Below are 27,031 nucleotides of genomic sequence, written 5' to 3'. Positions count from 1 at the left end.
TTTTTCTACTTTTAGGTAAGCAAATGATTTCAAATTCCCGGAACCTGATTGCTTTGGATTCATCGATGTGTAATAAGTTTGAACCGAAAACCAATAATTTTCCCATGAAGCAAATAATAACTAGCTGTACCGCCTTGTATTCCCCATCAGTTCCCACAAAACTATAACGAACTCGGAAAGCGTCAGGCGAAACACTCTCGAATCACGGCGACAGCTTCCGTAATTCAATAAATATTTATTGTATTCAATATTTGGTTGCCGATATGCAATGTTCAGTCAGCGGTGAAGTTGATTATATGGGTATGTTCACTATGAACAAACGTTTGATTTCAATTACTTATGTATTCAGAGCCATTAGAAAATTTGTACTACCTTGAAGTTCCCCTAACTAAACTAATTGAGAATCGCATAGAAGGGCGATTGTGCCAAAAGCTTGCCGAAACGGAAATAAAGGATTGATATAAATTATTAAATTACCATTAGATTTCTGTAGGCATCCAATATCTTTTGCGGATAGCGTATTTCGAGTTCCTCTTAAGTTTTTCGAATCCATCTCATTTTTGCCCGTTGGCAGTTCGCACTGTCCCGCATTCCTTCACACTTTTCCGAATATTATTTATGTTGTTGACAGGCGGCAAACGATGAAGCTGCGACCAAAACCGAAACATAAAACCGCCCACTGTCAAACAGCAGCAGTCAGATAACGGGACATTGTGCGAGTTGCGAATTGTGAGTTGCAAACTGCAAAGCTGCCACAGGCGCTGTCGGAAAGAGATGGCACGCCCCCATCCATTACCGCTCTACCCATCTCCCTCTGGCTGGGATCTCTTCTTCATCGGCTTGAACCTCGAAGTTGCAATATTGCGAGCACTTTATTGATAAATGTGGTAATGTGGCAAAGATGCTGCGTGCCTCAGATATATATTTATGAAAAGGGACACTGGGGAGGGGAGGTGGATGGCAAGGTGGAAAGAGATGGGCACACGAAGATAGAAAGAGGTGGATATACATATGCCACAGAGCAATATCAAGTGGTTGGCACAAGTGTTGTGGGTTTGCCTGTCAGACAGGCGACAACAAATAATACAAGACATATATTCAGGACGATGGAAAACTTTTGTTGCCATCGCAAACGCAAAAAAGATTCCCGATAAAACGTGAGAAACTTGTCGCCAGCCAGGCTCTTTGATAAGAAAGTCATGGGACTGGGAACTTGAATTGCAATATGCGTATATTTTACAACGTGCGAGCATATTTTATCGCTTCCAGTGAACCCTTACTCAGTCCGGTCATGCGTTTATGCCTTCACAAAGGGCGATGCTTCATGGCCTCCTGGGAAGAGATCTTTGAGTCCGCGGCTCTTTGGAGCCTAAGGATTGCCATGGAATATCAGGCTCAGTTCAGAGAACCCAGCTATTTTAGTAAATATATCTTATGTGATTAACGATGCAGCAGATTCATTACTGTTAGCGTCTTTTAGCAAAAAAGTTCAGTGTCAATTTGTTCATGGCAAATACCAGAGGCAAAAAATTTAACAATTATGAATCAAGCAACATTTTGATTATAATTTCTATAATTAAATAACTATGTTTCTTTTATAAGAAACCTTCGCACAAATATTTTTCAAATTGCGGTAAAAAGATGTTAACATGTATGTTGTAATTACAATTATAAAGCCTTAAAAAAACTGCCACTAAGTTCAGCAAAGTTAATACTTATGATAAAATATTCTCTTTATTGCAAACCTTCAGGTATCTTGTAATTCAGTTTGAAATAAGATTATGTTTTTGCTGAGGGAATTTTAAATAGAGGCTTTGGGTAGCCTATCCTTTAATCACTTATTTGGTATCCTCTTTCCTTTGCAACCTTCCCCAGTTTTCTAATTGCAATGTGGCCAGAGAGAGAGAGTTTTATTAAATGGCCTGTTCCCTATGCCCAGGAGGCGATAAATATTGCAATAAAATAAATTGAAGTTTAATTAAAATGGGCAGACCGCTGTCCAAGTTGTACCCCACCACCTGTCACACTCCCACGCTGGGCAGAATATTTGCCAGGAATAAAGAATGCGTAATAGTCGAAATGAGAAATGACCAGTCAAAGTGGAATGACAAGGCAGAAAGCCGGAGAAGAAAGAGGGCGGAACCACTGGCCTCAGGGGTCAACAAAGAAAGGAAAACTCGGTGAGGGAAAACTCCACAGAGCCTGTGTCGTCTTCCTCTTCTTGGCCACAGGTGTGCGCAAAGAAATAGCTTTTCATGTTGCGAAGGCGGAAAATAAAACATTTCCATAAATTTGGCACAAATTGAAGTCTATTTTGGGATGCAGGAGAGCCCAAAAGCCTGTGTGTGTCTGACAGAGCAAATATTTGGAATAATTTTCTCCATGAAAACATGGCAATCAAATTACGAGTGAAGCACACACTTAAAACTCATTAATATTTAAGCTTAATTCAATCAGTGTACCAGTGCAAAATGTAGGCTATAAGCCGTAGACGCAGATACAGCAATAGCAATTTTAATTAGTAGTGATCAAGTGGCACTCAGGTGACACCTGAAGAGCTGCTCTAAATGGAACACTCCCGTTTCTCAGACACCTTTTGAGGCCACCCAAGTGGAAGAGACATAAAAACCAGCCACAAAAGGTGGCTTTAATAATGAGCCAAGGAGCACGGCCATAAAACGCCAACTGAATGGTATCTGCTATGCAAAAAAAGAAAATAAATAAAAGTAGAAGTATGATGGGCGCAAAGCCTCATGCCTATCCATTGAAATTAATTAAAATATTTTTGTTTGCCATCAATTATTGCAATTTTCCCGCCGCTAACGAGCCAAAATGTCAGGCAATTAAAATTCAGCTTGTGACAGGGCCAAAATAAAAGGTGGGAGGCTGTGGTCGTGGCTAGCGTGTGTGGTCGCCATGTGGAATCCGCTAAAAAGGACAGTGCATTTTAACACCTGACCCCTGGCATGAGTCGGGCAAATTAAAAACACATTTTGTGACACGTTCCTCAATATGTGTGTGTCTGTTTCTGTTCCTATTTCGGTTTTGCTTTTATCGGAAAATGGTTAGCACATGTTCAAGGGTGTTAAGGATAACACATCCCGGTCACGGCTCGTTAGGCGTAGGAAAATTCATTATCATAAAAATATAATGATAAATGCATAAAACACTTCCATTTTCTATAAGCAGTGAAAAGAGTTCATGGCAACACAAGCTACAACATTTATTTGGCTATAAAGTATCTTTACGATGCATTTTTAATAACATAATCGAACCCTTTCAAAACAATATTACAAGTGCTTCCTGAAATCGTAAAATCTATATAAGATACATATTCTACATAACTAGGTGTATCTGTTTCTATATCGTGTTACCCATTTTAATCCGATCCAACTACTTCCTTAAAACCATTTTCAAGATAAACCATCTGTCTTTGCAGAACTCGGTGCATTTCCTTCTCCAAAAACTTTTCCATTTTGGCCTTGGGTGAGCTCGTTTCTCTTCTCGCATCTTCTCTTGGAAATATTGCTAATATAATTTCATTATTGGCTTTCCTGGCAGCCGGTGGAAAGTCCAAGAGCTGAATTTTCCCAGCATCATCGGAATACATTCTGAAGAAGCTTTTCCACTTGTGACTTTTGACTGTTGGATGGATGACTTTTTGGGTGATGGCTGGAGGGGGGCTTGGGAAATAGCATGAGTCCCATTCAGACCTATAAATAGCTTAAGCTCCTCAAACTTTCTGGGGGAAACTTTTTGCTATTTTGCATTTAGCCAGTGCAGAGCAATTAAATTGGAAAGGCCAAGGCATAGAGGGGGAAAACGGCAGGACAGGAGCTCACTTAATTGAAAAAATTACCTCCGGACAACGAGCAAATACAAGTAGGCAGCGAATGAGACAGAGGTTCCTTGAAATTGGCTTTAAAGGCGTGTGCCAGCAAATTTGCATGGAGCTCGCAGCTCGCACACAGGACATTCGTACAGGACACACAAAACACCCAGGACATCCAGCTTTGAAAACGTCCGACTTCGTTGAACGATGGGTTTGTTAACGTTGATGAATGCTACCGCTCTGAGTTACTGGCTGTCTGCTAGTATGACCTATAATATTAAATGATATAATACCATAGTATTTACACAATTTAAACAAAAATTTCAGAATTTATATAATGTATTTTAAGAAAAATTGTAAATTTTAAATTATATGGAAATTATAAAATAGTATAGGACAACAGTTGGCAGAGTATCCGAACTGCGTTGAAACTAAGATGACTTAAGTTTTCCCTTTTAAGCAGTCAGTCTGCGTACTTGTAAGGACTCTCTACGGTCTCCTTCTCCTTAAAGCCCACTCTTTTACTCCTTTCTCTGACAGAGTGTGCACAATACATTGTAGGGACACTGCACTGTTAATGTGCATGAGAGCATTTTCTGTGTGTGCCCACTGTCTGCGATTTGCTCCGGGGCCCGCATGTTGAATTTGTACTCCTCTTTTAGCACAGGCTCAACTTTGCCATCGTTTTGGCTCTTTAACCCCTCAAACTCGACCTCATCGCTTTTATTGGATTCTCATTTTTCAATGCTATCTGAGAGATGTGATCGAAACCAGTTTGCCCCGACATTCGATGCCCCGATATGCAAATTTGGCGGGCAAATTAGTTTATTCGAAAACTGGTGAAATTTGCCAAACGATTGCCTGAAAATTTCTGATGCAGAACCCAAACATGATGCATTCTAATTATGCAAGAGCTCAGCCTTTCGGAATTGTTGATTCCCCGCTAGCTGTATTCTTGCACTGTGTTTTCTTTGCTCCACTCCTTGGCAAAAAGTTGAAAAGTGTTCGGTGCACTGAGCGAAAATAAATGCTGAATGGGCATGCTTATAAACTTGAAGCGGCTGAAGAGGTTGTAATTTGGTGGGGGGCTGATTAAATTTCATTAAATGAGGAAATTGTAAGGGTGAATTTTAGCGGGGGAGTGGAAAAGGTAGTCGTGTGAACCTGTTCAAGTGCTTCGCTTGTTGTTAACGTGGCTATATCAAAAGGATTTTTCATATCAGAATCGAAAATAGAATACCCTAGCTCTACTCCTCTTCTACTGCATTTTTTTAAAATTTTGCCTTACAATTGAATAATAAAACTTATAAAATAATAAATATATATATAGCGAATATATCTAAGTCTTTCTGTCAGTAATACCCATTTATAACCTCCTGTTGGCTCACGAAGCTTCTCGCTGGCACAGTTGATATAATATCCTTTACCCCAAGGAGCGGACAAAAAGCGCTGACTACTATGCCAACAGCAGCAACAACAAATACGACAGCGACGATGACGTTTTAATTATGTGTGCCTAGAGGAAAGGCGGAAAAGCGGGGGTTGATTTAGGGGAAAAGCCGAGACACTCGCGAGACAGTTTCAGCAGCATTTTGCATTTCGCAGCTCCTGAACTCGGGACGAGGCTCAACTCGGTTTGTTAATTTGCAAAGGGTTGGGTGGAAAATGGTGGTAAAATAGGGGGTGGCTAGAAGATGGCGGCAGGAGTGGGTTAACCGGGGAATGAAAAGTGAATTCAAAACGGAAACATTGCAAAAATGCGCCAATGCAGCAAATTCTTAACTTTGAGGAGATGGTACACTGCAGTAGAATGGGTCCAGAGTGGAGTCCATATTTCTCTACACTGAAATAACTGGATATAAAAATGTTGGCTTATATAATTTGAATATATTCAAATATTTACGCTTTTTTCATGCATTTAAATTAGCCTCGTCGGATTCCAGCGAAATCTGTATCCCGTAGCTTTAACCTCTCTCTGCTCTATATTTTATTTTTTCCCAAGCATTTGAGGCAATTTAACAAGCGTAACAAAAACGCGCACATTCTACATATGTACAGAACTAACTTACATGAATATCTGCATAAAGCACAGTCACAATCAAATTATCAGGAACACAATTGGAAAAAAAATATGAACATTTCAAAATAATATTTTGATTAGTATACAGTATGTATACAAATTTTTGTTAATTATTTAATAATCTTTTTTAAATTAAATCATGGCATATGTATTATTCTATCCTCAACTGTGGACACACGCATATACAATCAGCAGTAGAAATGTTTCCAAAGGGTGTCGTTGTCGCTCCCGTTTTGTGGCTGTTTCTCTTGCCCCCTTTTCACCCCCTTGAGTGGCCTTTGGGGGTGGTGAAAGGGGTGGAAAGAGGTGGCAAAGAGGGTCGGTTAGGCGACGGCCTTCCCCAAGCAATTCCCATTCGAGTGAGGCCTCCACAACGTGGGTTAATGTACTTTGCTGCAGCGGCGTCTGCTTGACTGACAGCCTCCCTTAACAGCCTCTCCACCACCGTCCCCCCTTTCCACACACGCCCCACCGCAGAGTCCAACTGGATGGGAAAAAATATTCAGAGCCGTTGAACATTTCTAACATTTAATTTCGTTCTATAATTGCGGAAATTTTCATTGAAATGAATTAGCTTTTTCGTTTGGCCTGGGAATTTGTTTGTAAGAGGGGCGATCGAAGTTAGTCATGGGTTAATGTCTGCTATCAATGTCATGGTCGAATGGGGCTGGAATCAGGTGGGGGAAAGATTTCACGAACATTTAAAACAAAGAAAGAGATTATTCTTTAATATATGTTGCCATTAATCACATTTAGCTATCAACTATTTATGTTCTTTTTTTTTTAACATATTTTCGTTACTCAGAGAGTGCCATTCCCATATACCATAATCATTGTTCTTTAAAACCCTTGTTACCACCTCCTTCACAACCATAAAATGCATCTCCTAATTTTATGCACGGAACCACATTTGTAACCTAATTTTATAGTTTATTTTGTCAAATTTGGTACGGTTTGTTTCTGGCCATTGAAACACATTAAAATTCATAAAATTATGTAAATTTTTTATTAAAAATGCACATTTCGGTCGAAAAAAAAGGTTACAAATCAAACTCTGCCAATTGAGCGAACAAATCATAATGAACAAGGCTATGAGGCACATAATATTGGACCAGAAATTATAAATTCAAACTCAAAAAAAAAAAGTTTTTATACTCACCCCTGAAAGGCAGAAACTGTGAGTGCTTTTTTTAGGGTTAAAGGGTGAAATGCGTCCCTTGCATTCCCTATTCAATTTTTTTCCCGTTTTGGGGTGAGAAACGCGTGCGCAGGCGCCTTTGACACCTGAGATGACAATTAGAATAAAATAACACTGGGAGAGCCACCGAGAGAACCTCACTTTTTCAAGTGAGCTGCAAATTAAAAAACCATAAAAAAAGCTACAGAAAAACTTCTTCAGAGAGCGAAAAAAAAATCTGGGTGGAGTGCGTCGTCGACTGGCGACATAATTTGCATAATTCGAAAAAAAAGAAAAGAAATAAGAAAAATAAACTAGCCAAGAAGAAGCAAGCGGCAGCAGAAAGTGAAGTTAACGAGGGGAGGAAGCCTAGAAGCGAGCCCAAAGACGCTGATTATCATGATTATGTATGCAAACTCACACTCGGCACCAGAAACCAACTGGGGACAGGTCGAAAGACAATAGAATTATGAGGTGTTGAGCGTTGAGTGACTAGCGGAACGACCATTAAACCTCAGCCGGGGCAACAAACACGGGAAAACGGGGGAAATATGTGCAGGGAAGACGCGTATCTCAGGGCCTAGAAACAATAGATAGAAAGTTATGGCCAACATTGAAAAGCCGAAGATGAAGAGTTGCACTCCAGAATGAAAAGAAAAAACAGAAAAGGAAAACTAAACGAAAACACGGTTAATAAAGCGTTGCAAATGGGAGCAGATCGGAAATAGGTTCAGGTAAAATTTAAAGATGGAGAGTAACACCGGAGGAAGTGAAGCTATGGCTTGTCTTTAAGAAATCGAATTGAATTTTAATGATAAGGTTGAGGAGTTACTCATTAGTCTGATCGTAAGCATTGGGTCAGCTGTTGCCTGGGCTCCCGAAAGAAGTGTATGAAATGGGTGTTGCCTGTTGAGGCAACAGATGAACAGGTCGAAAAGAAGAGGCTATGTAGTCAACTTTAATTATTGCCTAGAGTGTAGGGGTTAAATTGGGATAGGACATTAGGACAAAGTTGAAGAAAACATCATCATATTTTTATGAGCTATGGCTCTAGAATAGCAAACAATAAACTTTGCCTAAATCATTTAAGCTACCACAGGAGTGTACCCTTTTATTTCCTGCTCACTTGCAATCCGTTCATTTGATATCGCACCCCTTGGCCACCAAATATCCCTGTACTTTTGATATCTGATCTGTCAGTTCAGTGAGCCTGCGCCCAGTTCAGGTGTTAATGACTTATTCTACTGCTCTTACAAAGCGATGGACAGTTCCATTGTTTTGCATGTTTTGCATGTGCGACCAAGTTGGGTATGAAATTATAGAAGAGAACTGCCCGAACGGAATCGGAATCATAGGCCTATTGTTCGGAGCTGAAAATGGACAGGGGCCAACCCCAAAACGAAAATTAAACATAAAGCCAGGCCGAACCTTTCCTGACATGGTCGTATCCGGTACCGGTACCGGTATCAAATAATGATAATGCCAATGGCTTGACAACTTCGGCTCAAGTTCGCATCGAACATGCGATCGAACAGTGGAAAACGAGTCGGTTCTTGAAAATATATATATCAGAGAGTTGCATTTGTCAAGCTAAAAAGCATAGAGCAACGTTAAAATATGAACCCATCCGTATTTGTATGGTATGATAATACAATTTATTTTCTTTGTTGATCGAACATGTTCGTTCTCTTCAGCCCACTGTGCGACGCGATCGAACATGCTTCAAAGCGGGGGTTGAAACTACAACTCCGCAGAGCTACAACCACTTTTGCCAACGCACAGAATTCAGTTTGAAAACATTCTTCGTGCGGTTAGGTTGTACATATAATCGGGTTCCGTGCCGATTCAGTGGGTCAAGTTCGCTGGGAAATTTACGAAAAAATTAACTGCGAATCGAACATAGCGAATGTATCTCGAAGATAACGAACAAAGACATTGGAATTCAAGCGAGTTTAATTGATCGTATTTAGTGTTAACTTAACTGTGCAATATCTACGGATAAATCCGAACAAATAGTAGCTCGGAATCTGAAAACTACCTGCTTGTGAAAAGAAAAGAGCATATCTTGACCTAAGCATACAAAAAAGAAAAGTGAATTAAACCTAACTAAAGGAAGAGAACACATCTACCTGTTCGAAAATCTCAGAACTGATCTCAAACAAAATGAAATATCTAACGAATACACACAAGGAATCCTACACATTGGTAGCACGCAAACGCTACATGAAGAATCTGCTGTACGTATACATTCCTTGCAAGGATATACCAAATTTACTGAGCTCCCTAAACTGGCAATTAGATTTTAGATCTATGAATTGCGTCCTTCACAAATTGAACTAGTTTATTCATTTAAAACAATTCAACATTGATCTCGTTTCTAGTAATGTATGTTCGCCTTCATTGGCCAAACAAAACCCATTGATTACGCTTCAATATCTCGGCATAAATGTCATGTAAGCAAATATTGACAAAATCCCCTCTACCTTCTATTATGTCGCTTTATGTCGCTTTGTGACATATGCAAAAATTATGCAAATTGTTTGATTCGCCATTTGAATGTGCAGTGGGCCCTAATTAGCCCCGACTGCTTGCCAATAATGCACTCGACAGGATTTCGATTTGGATTACGATTGGGAGGAAGTTGGGAGTGCGCCCTAAATAAGCATAATGCATAATATATGCAAATATCCCTCACACCAATAGTGTTTTTTTTCGCAAACTGTCAAATGTCATTTGTTTTTCGGGGTTTGTTTGCTCGGCGTGAAACACAAACCGCAAAAATCGTGAATGAGTTATGGATTATCGGGATGTAATAAGGGATATTCTAAGACTCTGCAAAGATGCCATTTTCCAGCGCACCCTTAGGTCTGAGGAAAACCTTTTTGTCAGTTTCTTAGGCTGTTTTGTTAATTAAATTTATGATTAATGAATGATGGTGTTGCTGCTGCTGATGATGATGATGATTTTCCCATTTCCTTACCTCAACAGCTGTGAGAGAGAGGGGTAACGAAAAAATTGCAGGGAAAACGCGTAAGGTGATATGGCTTAATCCTTTTGTGCGTTTTTTTTCGCACCCTCGTTAGGCGTTTTTTTTTGCGGATTTATTTTTTGCCAGTCAGCTAAGTCAACAGAGGAACTTCTGTGACTATCAATTGGCTGCGATCGGGTAAAAAATCTATAAATAAGAAGAAACCGTTAAGCCAATCCCACACATGCATATCCGCCTGGCCAAAATGGTTATTCCCCTCAGGGTCCAAGATCTCGCGCAGTGGAGTTCAAACAGTGCGCAGACGTGCAATCATAATGTGCCCAACTATAACTTCAACTCAACTTAATTTTATTTGGCCCGCACCCAGACAACTGTTTCCATGGTGGGTGATGGGGAGGGGGAGGGGGATTCGGGTCTTAACCGCCGGTAGTAAATGGTCAAAAGACATGCAAGCAAACAGCAGCCAACATAATTAGAAGTCTGCAGTTGTGCAGGAAGTTGCATTAGCAGGCAATCAAAATAATTCGAAGCGTTTTATTGGCCGTTTATTGGGCATCTTTTATGTACGCAACTTTGTTTTGATCTTAGTGTAAATACAAATTTAATTATTTAAAAAAAAATTAGTAAATAAGCAGTTTTATTTTAAAAACTAAAAAAATCGAATTTTTAAGATGCTTGCATTAATTAGGTTAAGCGCGCATAAAACGCGTGAAAGTCGCTTGGAAAACGCTATTACAATTCCGTTGCATGCGAAATTCATTAGAGCTTGCATTAAGTTCTATGTTGTTAGCCTTGTTAAAAACGTAATAAATACAAGCCAACAAAATGCAAAGCCAACATAAGTAGAGGCGATAGTTAAAGTATATTGCTTCTGCAAAGTCGCGTGTAAGTCGCTCGCTCGCTGGCACTTCCAGCGGTTTTAAACGCGCTATCAGCGTGTTTATCCCCGGAGTGCGGTAATAATTACCCGACGACGTTTAACCCACTAACACAGACTTGCCTCACATTGGCAATTAAGTATTTAATTAAATCAGCCCAATACGGCCATCCATCAATCGCGTCAAGCCGGAAAGCAGTCAATCCAGCAATCCCTCAATGTCGCATCTTTGTCAGATTTTAGATTTTCGACTGCGGCGGAAATGTGTTGCGAATTTCCACCGGGGCGATTACAATGGATAATGTTTATTTTTAGTTGGCCGACATGAGGCAATCCCGCTATGACAACCCACATCGTTCAAACGGCTCGGCAATAATTGGAAATTAACGAGACCCCGAGGCGAAGATTTGACACCAAAGATTGCAAGTCGCGACCTTCCCGTTGTCGCCCACATAATATTCGGGGAGTCGGGAACGTAGAGGGGGAAGTTGTATGCCAACCTATTAGCCAAAGTCATAAAGCCATAACGCTATGACTAAGGTGTGCGAACACGACACCTGGCCAAAAGGAAAAGCGCGCCAAATATTTTGGTCAACGATTTTTGGTAAGGTGACAAAATGGGGATGTATGGAAATAGGGAGCTATGGTTCGGCACGAGCGATATGATGAAGCGCGTGCCTTGCTCGTATTAATTCCATGCCAAGGAACTTCGCTACACTGCAAGAAAAGAATGTTTAAACCAAAAATATGCTACAATATGCTACCTGTGTTATTTTTTAAAAATAAGCAAACAAATATAGTTTTATTTATCTTACATCTTATATAATTTTTCGTTTTTATACATCTTGAAGTTGATGAAGCATTGTTTCGAGTGCAAGGCAAAGGGAAGAAGGCCAAGACGCAAAAAGAGCCTTCCGTGGCCTTATAAATAGCCACGCTAACTGACTGACTGACGCTCTTCATTAATATGCAAAGTGGCTCAGCTGGAATCACCCCACCCCGCCGTCCAGCCCCCTTTTGCTATCTATGTAGTAACCCACCTGTAAGAGGCATTAAAAGTATCAACGTTTAAACGGTTATTACCAGCATTTTTATGCTGCATTTGCACTGGCCAAAACGGGTGGAAAACATGGCCAACAACAGGTTGTTCTGAACCCCCTTTTCTGTACTTCTCCAACAACAGCAATTGCGTGTCAAATTGAACTTGACTAGCGAACTAAGTGGAGGAATCGAGAGAGGGGTATATTAAAGTGTGGCGAGGAGGCTTCTTTGCGGAAAGGTGGCCAGAATAAATGGGTTGTTGACGGTGTTCAGTCGCCTTTTTCGAATATTTCCATATATATGTACGTTCTGCATATTTATCAAGACTTTGGCATAAAGCTCACGAAGTGGGGGTAATTATGCAATGACTTTGTTGGTTATGGTGGAAATTAACATGGTTCCTTTTAATTGAAATAATTAGTTGACGAGTAATGGTATTGAATAATAGCTAAGAGTTGGGATCAAACTTTGCCCCTAGCCATTTTTTCGCATTCAATAAAAAATACTTGACTTAATGAACTTAACTTTAAGCTATCTTAATAAAAAGTTGCAGAGGTTACAGCTTCAGTTGAACCCTTTTCTAATTCTACCAAAGGTCATTTCTAAATGTCCCATTTGAAAATCATCCCAAGTGAAGCAATAACCTCTGCCGTTATGATCGTTTTATTGCCAAGAGTTCCTGGCCCTTTCCCATTCCCTCTTCCATTCAAAACTGACAGCAATTTGGGTCTACTTAGTCCCATAATCTCAATTTGAATTTAAAGGGATTCTGGGAAAATCCTTTCCACTGACCGCACACACAGCTGTTCCTCGTAATTTTCTAATAAATATTCCTTATCCTTGGCTACACTTTTACTCAAACTTTCTTTTCAGCGATCGTGCAGCAATAAATTTCCTAAAGCTGTCAGCAAATAAAATGAGAAACAGGTTCTGCCAAGAAAATGCCTAGGAAATTGTGTAATTTTTACCCCAAAAAAATGTGAAATAAAGACGATGGACGATTAAAAATATGTAAATCAGGCAAGGAACCCGATTCGACCAATAAAAGTTTTTCTTTTTTCCAAGGCGTCGGAGAAAACTTTTCCGGCAAATTTGTGGCTAATTTATGAGACCAACACAGGTAGAAAGAAGAAAAGGGAAATGAGCTGAGTCTAGAACGGCTTGGCTGTACCGGGATATGAAAAGGATATCATCTTCGCTAGACTTCGAGTGTCTGGAACGTGTTGCACTTATGAGGTTGAACGAAAGGGGAAACGGGTTCTTTTTATGTGAGCATTCACAACCCCCTTATAGGGATTTTTACTCTCCAAAGGACAAAGGAAAACTGGGCAGAGGCAAGTTTTCCACCCGGCAGCGGAAATGAGAAAAACTTGTGCGCGAATCCTTTTCGCTTGCATCTCAGCGGCTGTCTTGGAACTAATTTTAATGACAATTCACGAGGCGCGGAAGTCGCGACATTCGGGATAATGTGAAAATGGGCAGAGGGAGGAGGAACCACTGGCCAGGAAAAGAAACGGGGTGTGGCCAACCCTGAAAATGCAGATTTTCCATTTCCCTAAAATCCTCCTTCCGCCACTCATTTCCGTGGCTATTTTCCCAGCGGTTACTTCGCAATGTTTGGCAGCCATTAATCATAATCGCGTAAAACGGCTTAGCATGCAGATTTGGAAAACAGTGACCTTAGAATCTAAAATAAAATCCTAATTCCTTACTAAACACTGAAACTTCGGTACGTACTCATATAGAGTGCATCAGAAAATGGGAACTGGCTTAAATTAATCAGTTACTTTAATAGGTTCTTACCCTTTTGCACAAGTTAAATGTTAATTTATTGCCTTTTCCACTTGGTTTTTAGTTGAATTTCCAGGGGACATTTTGGGATAGTATTAATTACAGGGTGCTGCCTTATTCTCCGCCTGACCGGTACAACGACCCTTGCAGGACCTAACTTTGACTTTTTGGTGCCATGCGAGTGTGCGAGAGTATCCTTTGATATGTCGCCTGTCCGCTTATCGGAGCGAGTGCATCGCTCCCTGCCTTTCTCCCTTTCTCCGTCCATTTCCCCGCTTTTCTCCAACTGCGATGCTATCTGTGAGTGCTCTAGTTTCCAGTTTGCCTGACCCATTATTAGCTGTGAAATGCATGAATGTCTCTGTGTGTCCCTTTGTCCTTTGGGACTTGATTTCCTTGACGTTGGACATTTCCTGTAATTTCTCACTGGGATATATGGCAAACACACACACACACACACACAAACGCATAGAGTGGGAAGAAATATCTTTGGAAAATCGTTTCAAATTAGCGCCTGGGGAATGGCCAAAAAACAATGTTAAAAAGAACTTGACTTGCCGCAGAATGACATTTCCCACTGTGCAAGTGTTCTCTTCGATTCTCTTCCTGTGCTATTTTCTGGTTCTTTTTTCCGGCTTAGCAAAGTGTTTTTCCCACGTAGCATAACCGCCACTCTTTGGGAATATATTAACCCAAAACTTTTGTAGAAATAACTCTATGTACTCCTAGCCAAAGTACCCTTTTCTTCTTGGATTTTTAAAGCCATCTATCTTTCGCTGTCAACACCGCATGGCTTTGTTCTATGCTCTTCTCTGGGTCTCGTCGTGGTAATTGTTTTCCTTTACTCAACCACCCAAAACCCCACCCCATTTTTCCACATCTTGCGGCTAAACTTTAAACACGCGCAATGCGCTGCGCATGCCAAATGAGTGGAGAATCTCAACAAATAGGGGGTTTCGGTGGGTGGTGCCCATAAATTTGCATTTAATGAACATTTTCGAAAAGCCCTAGAAGACGCCGCCCCTCCAGAATTAACGCTTTTTGTATGTCTGTAATGGGTTTTGATTATGTGGGTGGTTGCATATAATGAGGTAGCTAAATGAAAAGGTTTTTTCAGCGCAGGCGTCACCGCAGTACAGGAAACGTCTGTTTGGTGGGTGTTTTTCTTTCTTTTTTTTCCAGTATGAAAGAAATATCTACAACTGCATCAGATTTCAGTATAACTGTAGGTTAAAACCCTATTCGCATCACATCATCACCGACCCATTGTTGGGCCATTTTTGCAGTTGACTTCTGCTATCCGCATCCTCGGTTTCACCCTCCCCCTCTCTTCGGTTACCGATTTGATTTCATTGCCATTTGTCGAACAATTCATGTGAAAAATTGTCATAAAAATGCTATAAAATTGTTTTCGTTCCGTAATTTGAGCATGCTACTACAAAAATAGTTGTAAAATCGGTGAATGCATGTTGCACAGCTTGTAAAGCTTTAGAAAGATGAGGAAAACAAATCATTTGATTTATTATACAGCGAATGGATGAAAAGCAGTAAAAACCATTGATGGATAGGATTTTATTACCTTGGAAAATGGGTTAAGTTCGGTGGGAAATTGGGTGAAGGTTAAGTGCATTTTATGTGTGAAACGAAATGGTAAAATCATATTTCCAACTATCGTTGCTCTAAAAAGCAAGTAAAAACTGTGCAATATTTGTTAAAGAACATTTTGCGATTTACTTTGTGAGTTGTATTGTTTGTTGTATATTGTTGTATATCTTTTTCGCTATATCCACATAATTTCTCCACTCATATCCAATTACACCCAAATATCACTTTCACCGCCACTTTGCTCGCAACACTCTTGAAAACTATCAACACGCAGTCACATTCGGAGGAGTCGAGCCCTCCAACTTCAATCGGGCTCATCACAGTCGTGTCTTTGATATCCTTTTCCCATAACTGTCATCATTTCGTATGCGAGCTCCATTTGGTTGGCAAAGGAATGGGTAGGTGTTAATTTACGAGTGACAGCAGCGAGCTCCTCCTGTTAAAAATAAACAGAGATGTGAGCCGGCGAAGAGATTCTCCTCGGCTATTTGGGAAAGTGTGGAGCAGAGGAGCAGCTGCAATAGCAGCAACGTCAAAGGACCTTGCACAACATCAGGGTAAACATCCTCCTTTAAGTTTTATGTGTTCATTTCGAGGCGTTCGTCGTTTGTATGTCAACATAAACTTCTCAAAAAAAAAAAAGCAAGAGCAAGCTGCTCACAAAAAACATGCGCTAGTGACAATAAACTCGAGAAAAATATGAACTCGCAACTGAACAGGAGAAATATGTTCAAGTGGCCACTCATAATTCTAAAAGAGTGCGTGAGAGCTGCTCGAGATGTTCGAAGAGTCAAAGAAAAGGATTCAGGATATGCAGAGAGTTCTTGACTTTCAGACGAGCGAGACTAATAAAGATTTCTGTTAGGAGAGTGGAGAATGCCAAAGGAAATATATGTGAAATGGTTAAGAACTCAGTGAAAGTTGTAATAATGGGTATGCAGGATATTGTCAGTTAAACTTAACTATATTGAAATACGGGAAACAATTGAAATCAAAATTTCCCAACGCAGACTGTTAAGTAAACTTCATTCATCGTCTAAACGTTCTTTTTTACGAATCCATCGATGGTTCTTTAAGAATACCTCCATGAGCTCTCAAAGTCAGGAAGTCTTGAGCACTGTAGTGGCACTTTTGATCGTGTTGTGGGAATAGCATAAGTTGTCGTGTAGACCAAACCAATTCTTAACCCCTCGCAGTGGCAGAGGTTAACCCCTGTAGGCCACTTGAGTTTTTGCTCAGTGAATCGAACGAAGGAGGTCTCCTGTCTCCGAAGCATGAAGAGATTGCGTGCTCGCGAATCTGAAGCTCAGCTGTGCCAACTCCAGCTCCAGTGATTGACTCTTTGCGTGCCATGTTATTAACCCGTTTCCTGTTTTCCCATTGCAGACGTCAGCATGCCTTTATGGCCAACACACAGAAGCAGCAACCGGCGGGCGGAGGAAGTGGCTCTGGCAGCGTCACCCACAGTCCGGAACGCCTGCGCGGAGCCACCACAGCCACCCAGGATCTCTTCGAGCTGCTCGAGCGTGTGCAGTGCTCGCGACTCGACGACCAGCGCTGCGTCCTGCCCGCATACTTCTCTCAGGTGAGTAAAGAAAGTCCCTCGAGCGGAACCCTTAATTTTTTGCAGGTTTCTTTATAAGGGGTTTTCAAAACGAAATTAAGTTGGTCAAAACTGTAGAAACTAAATTGGCAGTGCAGAGCAAACGGAATGTATTTTTCTAATAGTAAAATGTATATAAACTATTGTTACCAACTATTTGGGTTTAAGCTACAGCTTGAGTATGTCTAAGTTCCTTCAACGGTAGACCACTCCTGCATGTTATCAAGATAGACCACCTCTTGACCTACGACAATGGGCTGGCAATTGTCCAACGTTGGTCATCGGCCCTCTCGGATTCGCCTAGTCCCCGGGCATATGCTCCACTAATCTAAGTGTGTGTGATGGACTGACCCATAAAAGTCCAACTTGCAGTTGCCCATATATGTACCTCATTTCCCCCACCCTATAGTAGTAAAAATTTCATTTTACTGCTGCCAAGCCATAAAAATTGCCAATGGGACAATGAATGGAGTATGGGACGAAGGCAGCGAAATGGTGGGCGAACCTATATCGAAACAAAGAGCCACCAACAACAATAATACCTCATGTGAGGAGTCCTATGCCACCATCCCCATCAAAGAACAAAAAAAACCTTCAACGACTTTACCTTTCCAAAACATCTGTATAATTTGACATAATCTGCGCTTTGTTGTGGTCTTTTTGGGGTTCCGTCTCCTGGTTTAATAGGCAAATTGTTCGGCAGTCATGGGTTAATTCATATGGGTGCGGGTGTGTGCTGCCAGGGATTAAGTGGTCGGTTGCTTGGTGGGTTGGTTGGTTAGTTCGTTTGGTTGGTTTTACGATTCAGCTGCGGTCTTTGAAGTTTTTGGCAGCTGTCAGGTGTGGCTCGGTCAGTTCATAGCTAAATTTATTAGCTGAGTCTTGATGAACAGATCGATAGTCTGTTTACGCGGTGAGCTAAGAAAAACTTAACAAAAAATAAAAATTTTAAATAGTTCTAGACTTGGACATTCAAATGCAGTCCGGGAATACTTTAACCATGATATATTTGTATATGAAAATATGCTTTTCGCGATCCAAAAAGAGTTTTTCAAAAGTATGCTTTAATAAATATTCTATACAACTTTTCAATTTAATTCAAAATGTAGCATACTTTCATTGGTTTGTTTCGTTTCAAGCTGAGTGGCGCCATGTGCACATGCGTCGGTTGTTTTGCAAACTAAAATTTCAAGTTGCGCTTTATAACCGCTAGTGGCGTTTTCCGGCGCCACCTATTGCACGTTGTGCAAACCAGTGTGTGTGTACCAAAGAGCCTCAAAAAATAGAAAGCTCTTAAAATTATGAGACTCAGCTTGCTGCAAGTTGCATATTTTTGTTTTTGGATGCATTTGTGGGCAATGCATTAAAAAAAGGATATTACAATAAAACAATTATTTAAGGCATATTTTTACTAATAGAAGTGCAGATTTCCTTTGCCCTAAAATACAAATTGCATAACCTAAATAAGAAACACATATTATAAGTTCTATTATAACTTGAAACTCCATTTAAACTATATAGTTCTTGTTTCAGTTTTGTCAAAGTTCTAGAGCATAATCCACTTGGCCTTTTTAAAGAATTATATCGTTTCCTGTTTGGCCTTTTCTCAATCTTTAGCATTTTTTTTTTTTTTGAGCAGCCCACCCGTTTGCTAGGCAAGACTTTTCAGATTTTAATTTAGTTTTCGCAACAATTTCGGAGGCAAACTTTTCTATATCAAAAGGCAAAGCAGCCGACCCCTCACCCCCTATCCACAAGTGGTTTTAGTAGTGCAGCAAAGTGCAACCCGCATCCCTTATTCCTCATCTCCGCCTCGAAACCCAAGCCTATGCTATATTTTCTCAAGATGCAGCCTTCTCATCCACATTCGAGTGCCTTTTATGCAGGCTCTCCTTCGGTAAAAGTAAAATAAAAGGGGAAAAAGCAAAGGGGCGAGTCTGGAGGAAAGTCTCGTCTAGCATCTTGAGGCAAAACTGGGTTGACTCTCAGACCGTGTTTGAAAATTATGTTTGCTCAAGTTGGTAAAATTGAATTTGGGCTGAGGCCAGTGGCTGTCAAACTGTGACGTTTGGCCACGTGCCGTGAGGAAAATCATTCCTGAGTGTGAGTGAGTGAGTTTTCCCCCTGGAGTTTTCCACACTGCATGCCATTGTGTACGGAATTCCAGTTTTGCTCCTCGCAGCCTTTTCTATTTATATTACTATTTTTTTTTTTACTTCTCTGCGTATCTACGCTCCCTATTGTATAGTTTCTCGCACGTTTTTCCATTGCATAGTTTGGGGCTAATAAAGGTTGGCCTGGGAATGTTTAAATTCCGTCCGGTACCCTTTAACTTCCTTGCCTTCTCTATCCTCAGCGGCTAATTAAGCTGCCCAAATATCAGTTGTTACGGGTTGGCATTTTTCTACACTGGAAATAAGTGAGAGATAGAACAGACGTACAGTTTATAAGAGTCATTATAATTGACACACCACTAAGATATTTTACTTATCACATATTATTGTGAACTTACATTTTGAACAAATAAAACTCTTTTTTCGTTTGATATGAGTTTTGTTAGTTTCAAGCATTCCGGCATTCCCATGAAGCCGGAAATCTGGGGCCCTTTGTTTTATGGAGGAGAACCCTCCGCCATCTAAGATTCGCTGAAAATTTATGCACGAGTCCCGCTCCTCTCGCTTTTCTCCCCAATTCCCTTCCTTTCCCATTATAAAAATATACTTTGGCCATTTCATTTGGGTTGCTTTGGACTTTTTCTTGCATATTTTTCACGGACTGTGGCTTCGGTGCTTGCCCCATTCCCCCCTCGTCTTTAGTCGCACACACATTAGAAGTCTCTTATGTCTTTGTCTCAGTTTGTGGTGCTCGCCGAGTGCAATTTGTCTGCCCGCCTCTTCTTACTCTTCCTTTTCCCTTCTAATGACGCCGCTTCCACTCGCCCTCTCCACTCCCCTACTCACAGTTTAGCAGTCACTGGCGAGCGGTGTGGACTTGACTCCCAGCGAATGCAACGAACGTTGAAGTTGTTAATTGCGATGGTCGTCAGCCGCAACGACAAAGTCTCCATCTCCGTCCGTGCAACCGCCTCTTTCTAAAACTCAGTTGCTGTCTCTTTCGCCGGCTGGAGGTGCCTGAAAACCTGGCCGAAAACAGAGGAAAGGCCCGGAGTCCGCAGACCGGAGCAACCTACTCCCACAGTCAGCGCCATGAAAATGAGCTGCATTCACAATCGGAGAAACGGCGAAGGGAAGAGCGGTGCACTGCCCATAATTCACATATACAATATTAAATTACGCATAATGTAAACGAAAATAAATGGTGATCTTATTATGTTTATGGGAAAATAAGTTCATTAAAAACCACAAAGTATTTTGACTGACTTTAGGACATAAGACTTACTCTCACTTTCCAACATTTTCTAGGATCGAAAGAGAGCAGGAACTTTTATTACCAAACCATTTTTTCAAGTGTAGAAACAGACAGAGACACACTCACTCACGTATGGATTCTAAGTCAGAAATGTGCGATGTTTATCACCATCATCTACCTACACGTATCCGTACCGCGGGCCTGTAAATTATCCCAAAAAAAGCAAGCAATCTGAATGTGTCTCTATCCCTCCTGCACTGTGGTCTTAAAATTTATAATTATTTTCCGCTTGTTGCATGCGGCCTCTCTATCTTTCCCCGTTTACTACATATCTCCTTCTGCCACTCTTCAACTTTGCCATGTGGAAATCTTTCCGTTACTCATTTGTGGCTTTTTAATTTCCTCTTCTATGGTCTTCCCTGCATTGCGAACAATGCAACTTTACTTTAAAATATTTTCCTTCGGCTTGCCTTATTTTTTGGCGGATCTCTGACATTAACCTAGGGCCGTGTCATCCACCCACAGGCCCCCGCCCATGGATACCCTTGGGTATCCACTCCTTACCCCCGTTTTCGCTGTCTCTGATGTTTACCTTGTTGCTGCCTCGCTGACTTCGTTGTTGATTGCCAGCTGACAGTGGCAGCAGCCACAGAAATAAAGTAAAAAAAATAATAATAAAACCGGGCAAACCTCAACTTAAAACTCTTTCACATGGAATTTAAAGCTCTGCGGCAGATTTCAGATGCGGGCTCAGCATAACCAATTAACAATGAGAAGCGCTCTGGAAGCCAGCGATATCTATCTTTCTGTCTATCCATCTTTCAAAGCTAATATCTATCTACTTGGGCAGATATGAGTTTATTAAGCGAGTCATCTATCTGCACTACAAAAGTGATTGCAGCTACTGACAACGAAAGAACTTTTGAATGGATATTGCGAATTTAATCAATTAATATCTTTTAATTAAAGGTATCTATCATATTATAATTAAATTTAATAATTTTTCAGTTCATAACTAGTTTGTGGAGAGATCTACAAACTTTTATATCTACACCTCTCTAGAGAACCCAAACAAAAATAGTCTTTATTATTCTTTCACTTCTTTTTTGGTCACATTTTGTTTATAAACAGACGTGTTGACTGGCCTCCCCTCCATGGACTTTATGCCATATCAAACTAAATTTAGTATATAGCACGATAGATTTAAAGTGGTGAATGCCAAGGTCAGGCTAGAAGCAATCATAAATTGGATATGTTTATAGTGGGGCTAAGAAAAAGAACAAGCGAAGAATGATTGGAAGCTTCAGTTTACTTGAAACTGGCATGACTTATGTTTTCGGCACTTATTTTAAAATAAACTTGAAATGTTTTTATAACTTTTAATCATTTACTGAGTTGGTGCTTGTTTATTTCTTTTTTTTTTTTTTTTGATAAAAGATGAATAACCCGCTAAATTTGATGCATGGGTCGAATTGTTTAAGACTGATTGTACACCCTATTTTCGAGAAAAACAATTTTTTTTTTATAATTGATATGATTTTTAGTTAGTTATTCACCACTTATGAAGATAAAAAGTCAGTAAATCTACAAAATTATTCAAATTGTAATTAGTCTCTCCTGGTTGTGTTAAGCTTATTACCACGTGTAAACAGTGGTATTAAAGAATATTATGTCGTTTCTGGCTAATTTCGGCTACATGATTAATAAATTATTTATTAAAAGCAATTAAATAAACACTCCATTCAAAGTTGGCGCCCTCTCAGCTCCCACGCATGCTCTTCTCTCTCTCCTTCCTTTGGCGTCGCTCTCTTTCTTCGGTTATACAGCGCTCTCGCTCAGACACACACAGCTCCAATTGAGCGCCAGGCTTGGTATTTTTTAGTGTATTTCATGAGCCCGCAACGTTGCACAGTGGGAAGAAATAGTAGTAGTTGTGATAAAGTTTTTATATGTTGAATGGAATAAATTAAATAAATTGAAAATCACGATTAATAATGAAGTTAAATTTCTTATAAAACAATTTTGAATATGATGGAATATTGGTTGTTAAACATCATTTTTTACAAAGCCCATATGGATAACATATGTACGCAAAATGTGCTTTTCTTAGACATCGAGTCTTGTTGTGACTGGCCCACTGTGCGTTGGCAGAGCAGAGCGACAGACGCAGCGGCAGAGGCAGCAAACAACATTGGATATTTTTCAGTTGCCGTTTCTCCGTTGCCGCAAGCAGACGTTTGAGCCGGTTTGAATTCAAAAATCTCGCTCTTCTGTTCGCGTTCGTGTTTTTGTTCGTTACGAATTCAAAACAAAAACAACTACCGAGGGGCACACGCATTTTGAGTTATTTTTAAAAGAAGAAGCGGCAGATTCTGCTCTTTTTTCTCGGTTTCTCCATGCTGAAACCGAAATAAAACCGAAACAACCGAAAAACCGATTTTGTGAGTGCAATAAACCAAACTGCAGCGGTGTAAATATGCGTTGTTCGGTGTTTGTTAGTGCGGTGCATCTACGAAAATAAAACACGCATCAAAAATCTTACAATCCTATATATATACTGTCATCTATATGCATGAGCCGATCCGAGTGAAATTATTTGCCTAGAAATTGGTTGGCCGAATATTTGAAAGCCCCCAATATTTGCATATAAGCCGCAGTTTGACAGTCACCGAGCAAGAGCACAAAAAACCGGTCAAACGGGTGAAAAAACTCGTAAAAAAGAGATATTTATGGAAAAAAATGGTTACTGTTTTGTGAGAGAAAAATAGCCGAAAGCAAAAGGTTAACAAAAATTATAGCAAATACCGGAGAATATATTTTTAAGCCCGAAACCGCCCTCTAAGAAAAACCCTATCAGAGATACGGATATTGCGCTGCTAAGCCGAGTTTGTGAAGTAACGAAGCAGCAACTGCAGTTTCAGCATCAGCAGCATCTGGGAAAATAGTAATTTGATCTAAGCACGCCCACAATTGAAGCAGAAACCCTTCAAGAAGTAAACTAAAAAAGCCACAGCAGTAACAGCACCAGAAGAACAAAATAATAATAGCTTGAAGACATAGAAGATATACTATCTACAGCAGTAACTTTGAGAGCTTTAAACATCCTCGACATCAAAGAGGATAATATGCACTTTGTCGAATATAAGTAATCAAGCTAAGGAACCTGCAACTTCAAAGGATTACATCTATACTTTGGCTTAGAAGATCCGGAGCAGAAGCTTAAGATTGACCCGGAACCAATGCAGTACTAGGACAATCTTTTTGAAGCAGCAGCAGCAATCGCAGTAAGAGCAGCCGCAGCAGTACTTACTGCAGCAGCAGCACCAACAGCACCGAGCAGCAACCAACAACAGTGGCATTTTACAGCGAAGGTGCCGAAAGACGTTGGGTGCGTCAGGCCGTCATGGGGGTATTGAGATGGCGCGATTCCCCCGGATCGCGGATTTCGGGCTCAATTGGCAATAGCAGCGGCAACAGCAACAACAATCACCATCACAGCAGCAATAGCAACAACAGCAGCGGCAACAACAACACTCATCAGCAGCAACACAACAACAACCACATCAACAATAATATGAACAACAACAACAATCGCGAGGTATGTGTGGGCATATATGTACATATATCTTTTACCCGATCCCATTTCCAATTCCAATTCCAATTTTGTTTTGACAACAACAACAAAAACGGGGCATTACGTTTGGGATACATTTCCATTAATTAAATGCAATTTGGGCGTTTGTAATTGATGTTGTTCGCTGGCGTTGTCCGTTGTTATTTTTCACTTTTGGCTTTGTTTGCGGTTAGTCACAAACACGTTGTTGCACTTTTTGAGAGCAATCGCGCATCGTGTGGGTGTCAAAGTGCAGCTGAAATGCGAGTTTTGAGAGCGATTGGAAGCCAACAAAGAATTATTATTGTACTTCAATCGTTTTTCATATTTGTGATTAGATAGCTGTGCCCTTCAGCACACAGGTTTCTAATTGCTAATTGGTTTCATACATAAAACATCAAGGGAAATACTTGCCTGCATTGATTTTGCTTATATCTTATATCTAAAGCTTGAATCGATCGAGTTGTATATATTTTACATTGGCGATAATAAGTTTCAACATAATACTACAACACCTTTTTTCAAGAGAATTGTTTGTGTTATTTATATAAGTTTTGAGCTGTATAAATGTAGTTCATAACTAAATTTATCAATTTTAAAAACTACTGAAAGCTGATGGCTAAAGCCCCTAAACGATTGTTGACTGCCTTATATTGTGTTCACAGTTTGTGAGCCATTGCCAGTCTCAACATCTACTTAAAACCCCCCTTTTTAATACCCCTGAATGGCTTTTGAAACTGCTCCATGCAAGCATTGTGGGGTCTGTTCTCGGATCGTTCTCGATGGCTTATCAACCGCCACCGAATATGGCCCGCTTTAATACCAAAAAAATGAATGAAAAACGGTCGTTTTATTGTAATTTCCATTAAAATGTTACTCAGCGTCTGTTCACACATGACTTGTTCTCTGTGAGTGTGTGTAGTTGTGTGCTTTTAAGTTGCTTAATTTAAATAAAGTCAGAGTCAACAACTCCATGAACGCCTCGCTGATAACACACATGTTGAATGATGCTTTGTAATTTTTATGTCGCAAGACAGTGCCCGCAATTTGTTGCCGGACTACCTAGAAAATAAAGAATCTTCGGAGGCAATTTGTTGGTCGATTGGAAAATCGACTAGAAAACGATGAGAAGAAGGGAGATACAAGAGACAGCCGGAGTTGACACATTTCGTATAAATCACTCAACAGCCGTCGCCACAGCGAAAGCGGAATCAAGTTTTTGGTACGAGGTCTAGGGACTCATCATTATGATGACGATGATTGGGTTGTTGTTGTGATTGAGATTGTGATTGCATTCATCATCATTATGCCCATTAGCCGCATTCTCCGCTCGAAGCTTTTACCTACGCACTTTTACTTCTACACCAAGCTTCTCTTCCCGTCTCGCTGTATCAACAAATGTATCTCAAAGATACTTTGGACTTGCACAACTTTCGCCAAACACACACATAGATCGCACGCTCCAATTGAGGTTTTTAGCCCCGTTCTCCATTCGAATTCCCCAATTCCCAAAATTGTTATCGCCACCTTGTACATTTCTTTGTCTCTTGCAATTTTATCCGCATTTAATACATTTTTTTGTGCCGGTTCGGTTTGGAATTTCGATACACTTAAAAAAATGCAGTTTAATCGAAAGAGTGATAATAAATGCATGACCCAAGTTCATAAATATTCCACATTTAAATTCTTACCCAAGAACTGAATACATCAATGAAAGGTGGCGTTTTTTGTGCACATGTATCTGAGCAAAAATAATCTTTCAGGCCCCATTCAGTCTGCTGATGATACAGATGATGATGTTGAATACAAAAAGCCGCAAACTTTCGCTGCTTGCTTAGCAGATACATTTGTATCTCCCTCTTTCGATTTCGTAAGCATTCCACATGTGCTATCCCTTTGTGTATCTGCCAGATACTTTCGATGCCTACGTATCAGCTGGGGAAATTTCTCGCTGCGTTTGATGTCAAGGTTTTCCCGGCTAATTCTGAATAGAAGGTACCACTTGAAATGTTTAGAGACCTGCGTTTTTCTCCCACCCATAACCTCCTGCTGTGTGTGCACTTCAAGATACTCGTACAAAGATACAAGATACTGCACAGGGGAGGGGGGTGGACAATTCTGAAACCGAGAACGAGTTGAAGAAACCGCCTCAAGGTCTCTCGGAAACGCTTTCGCTTTTTGTCGCCACTCGAAGACTGTCTGCCCTTAAATGGCCAGCATGTAACTAACGATCGGTGCAGGCGACTCCTATACCTCATAAATCCCCCTCTACCCCCCATATGTACTATATACCACAAATGTATATACATATATGTATATAATGCATATGGATTGCAGTCGAGCTGGAGGCGCGTGTCTTGCATAATGGCTCACGATTAATGGGTAAAAAAAGGAGTATGCACGAGAGGGGCAGAGAACTGCTAATGAAAAGACTCCTTTTCTGTCTGCTCGCTTATTTTGTACTTTTCTGTAGTGATTCATGGCCCGTGGAACTGCGTCATTTAGTCAATCGTTCAGTTAGTCAATTGCTAAAGCCACCGCGTACTTCCTTCTGGGAACGACCAGCACCGGATATCCATTTTGCATTTTGCAAAAAAGAAATGAAGCAAAATATAAAAAAAAAAATAATAATGTGTGATTCTCTTTGACAATAATGACGATGTTGGCAGGAGAACGATGATGATGATTATGCCATGCCTCAGACTGATTAAAAGCAGACAACAATGCCCACACAAGCGGGAGAAAAGCAGGAAGAAGGCGGTAAAATCGAGTAGGGGAACACCAGACAGAGGATAACCCACACGATACTGCAAATGCTCTACAGTAGGAGAACGAGAAACCGATAAGAGCAGGTAGTGCCTGAGATCCTATATACCAGATAAGACTCGGCAACTGATGGAATGGATCAATGAATGGTAAACAAACACAAGAGCAGCAGAGAAAGTAGCTATCGATAGGGATAGGGCCTTCCAAGAACTGTTTTCAGGGTTTGTAGAGGTATCAGTTGAAGATCTTGTTATGGTAAGAAAACTATACAGAAATAGATTGCTTGCT

At 40.5% G+C, this 27,031-nt stretch overlaps 1 protein-coding gene across 4 annotated transcripts in view; it reads left to right on the top strand.

The window, feature by feature from the left end:
* The window catches only part of LOC6611541 (rap1 GTPase-activating protein 1), a 77,507-nt gene that overhangs the window by 23,075 nt on the left and 27,401 nt on the right, over positions 1-27,031 (top strand). For 2 of the 4 annotated variants that reach the window (XM_032722739.1, XM_032722778.1), the window contains exon 3: positions 16,779-16,977. In XM_032722739.1, the coding sequence (XP_032578630.1) occupies positions 16,779-16,977 (199 nt within the window). Of the gene's footprint in view, positions 1-9,237; positions 9,327-16,778; positions 16,978-22,582; positions 23,963-27,031 lie in introns of those variants that run through there. The other 2 variants (XM_032722811.1, XM_002036044.2) reach the window with 2 other exon arrangements.

This window comes from Drosophila sechellia, chromosome 2L (genome assembly GCF_004382195.2).
Source record: "Drosophila sechellia strain sech25 chromosome 2L, ASM438219v1, whole genome shotgun sequence".
NCBI classification, from domain to species: Eukaryota; Metazoa; Arthropoda; class Insecta; order Diptera; family Drosophilidae; genus Drosophila; species Drosophila sechellia.
The sequence above is the reverse complement of the archived record's forward strand: the minus strand, read 5'-3'. Positions and strand labels throughout refer to the sequence as shown.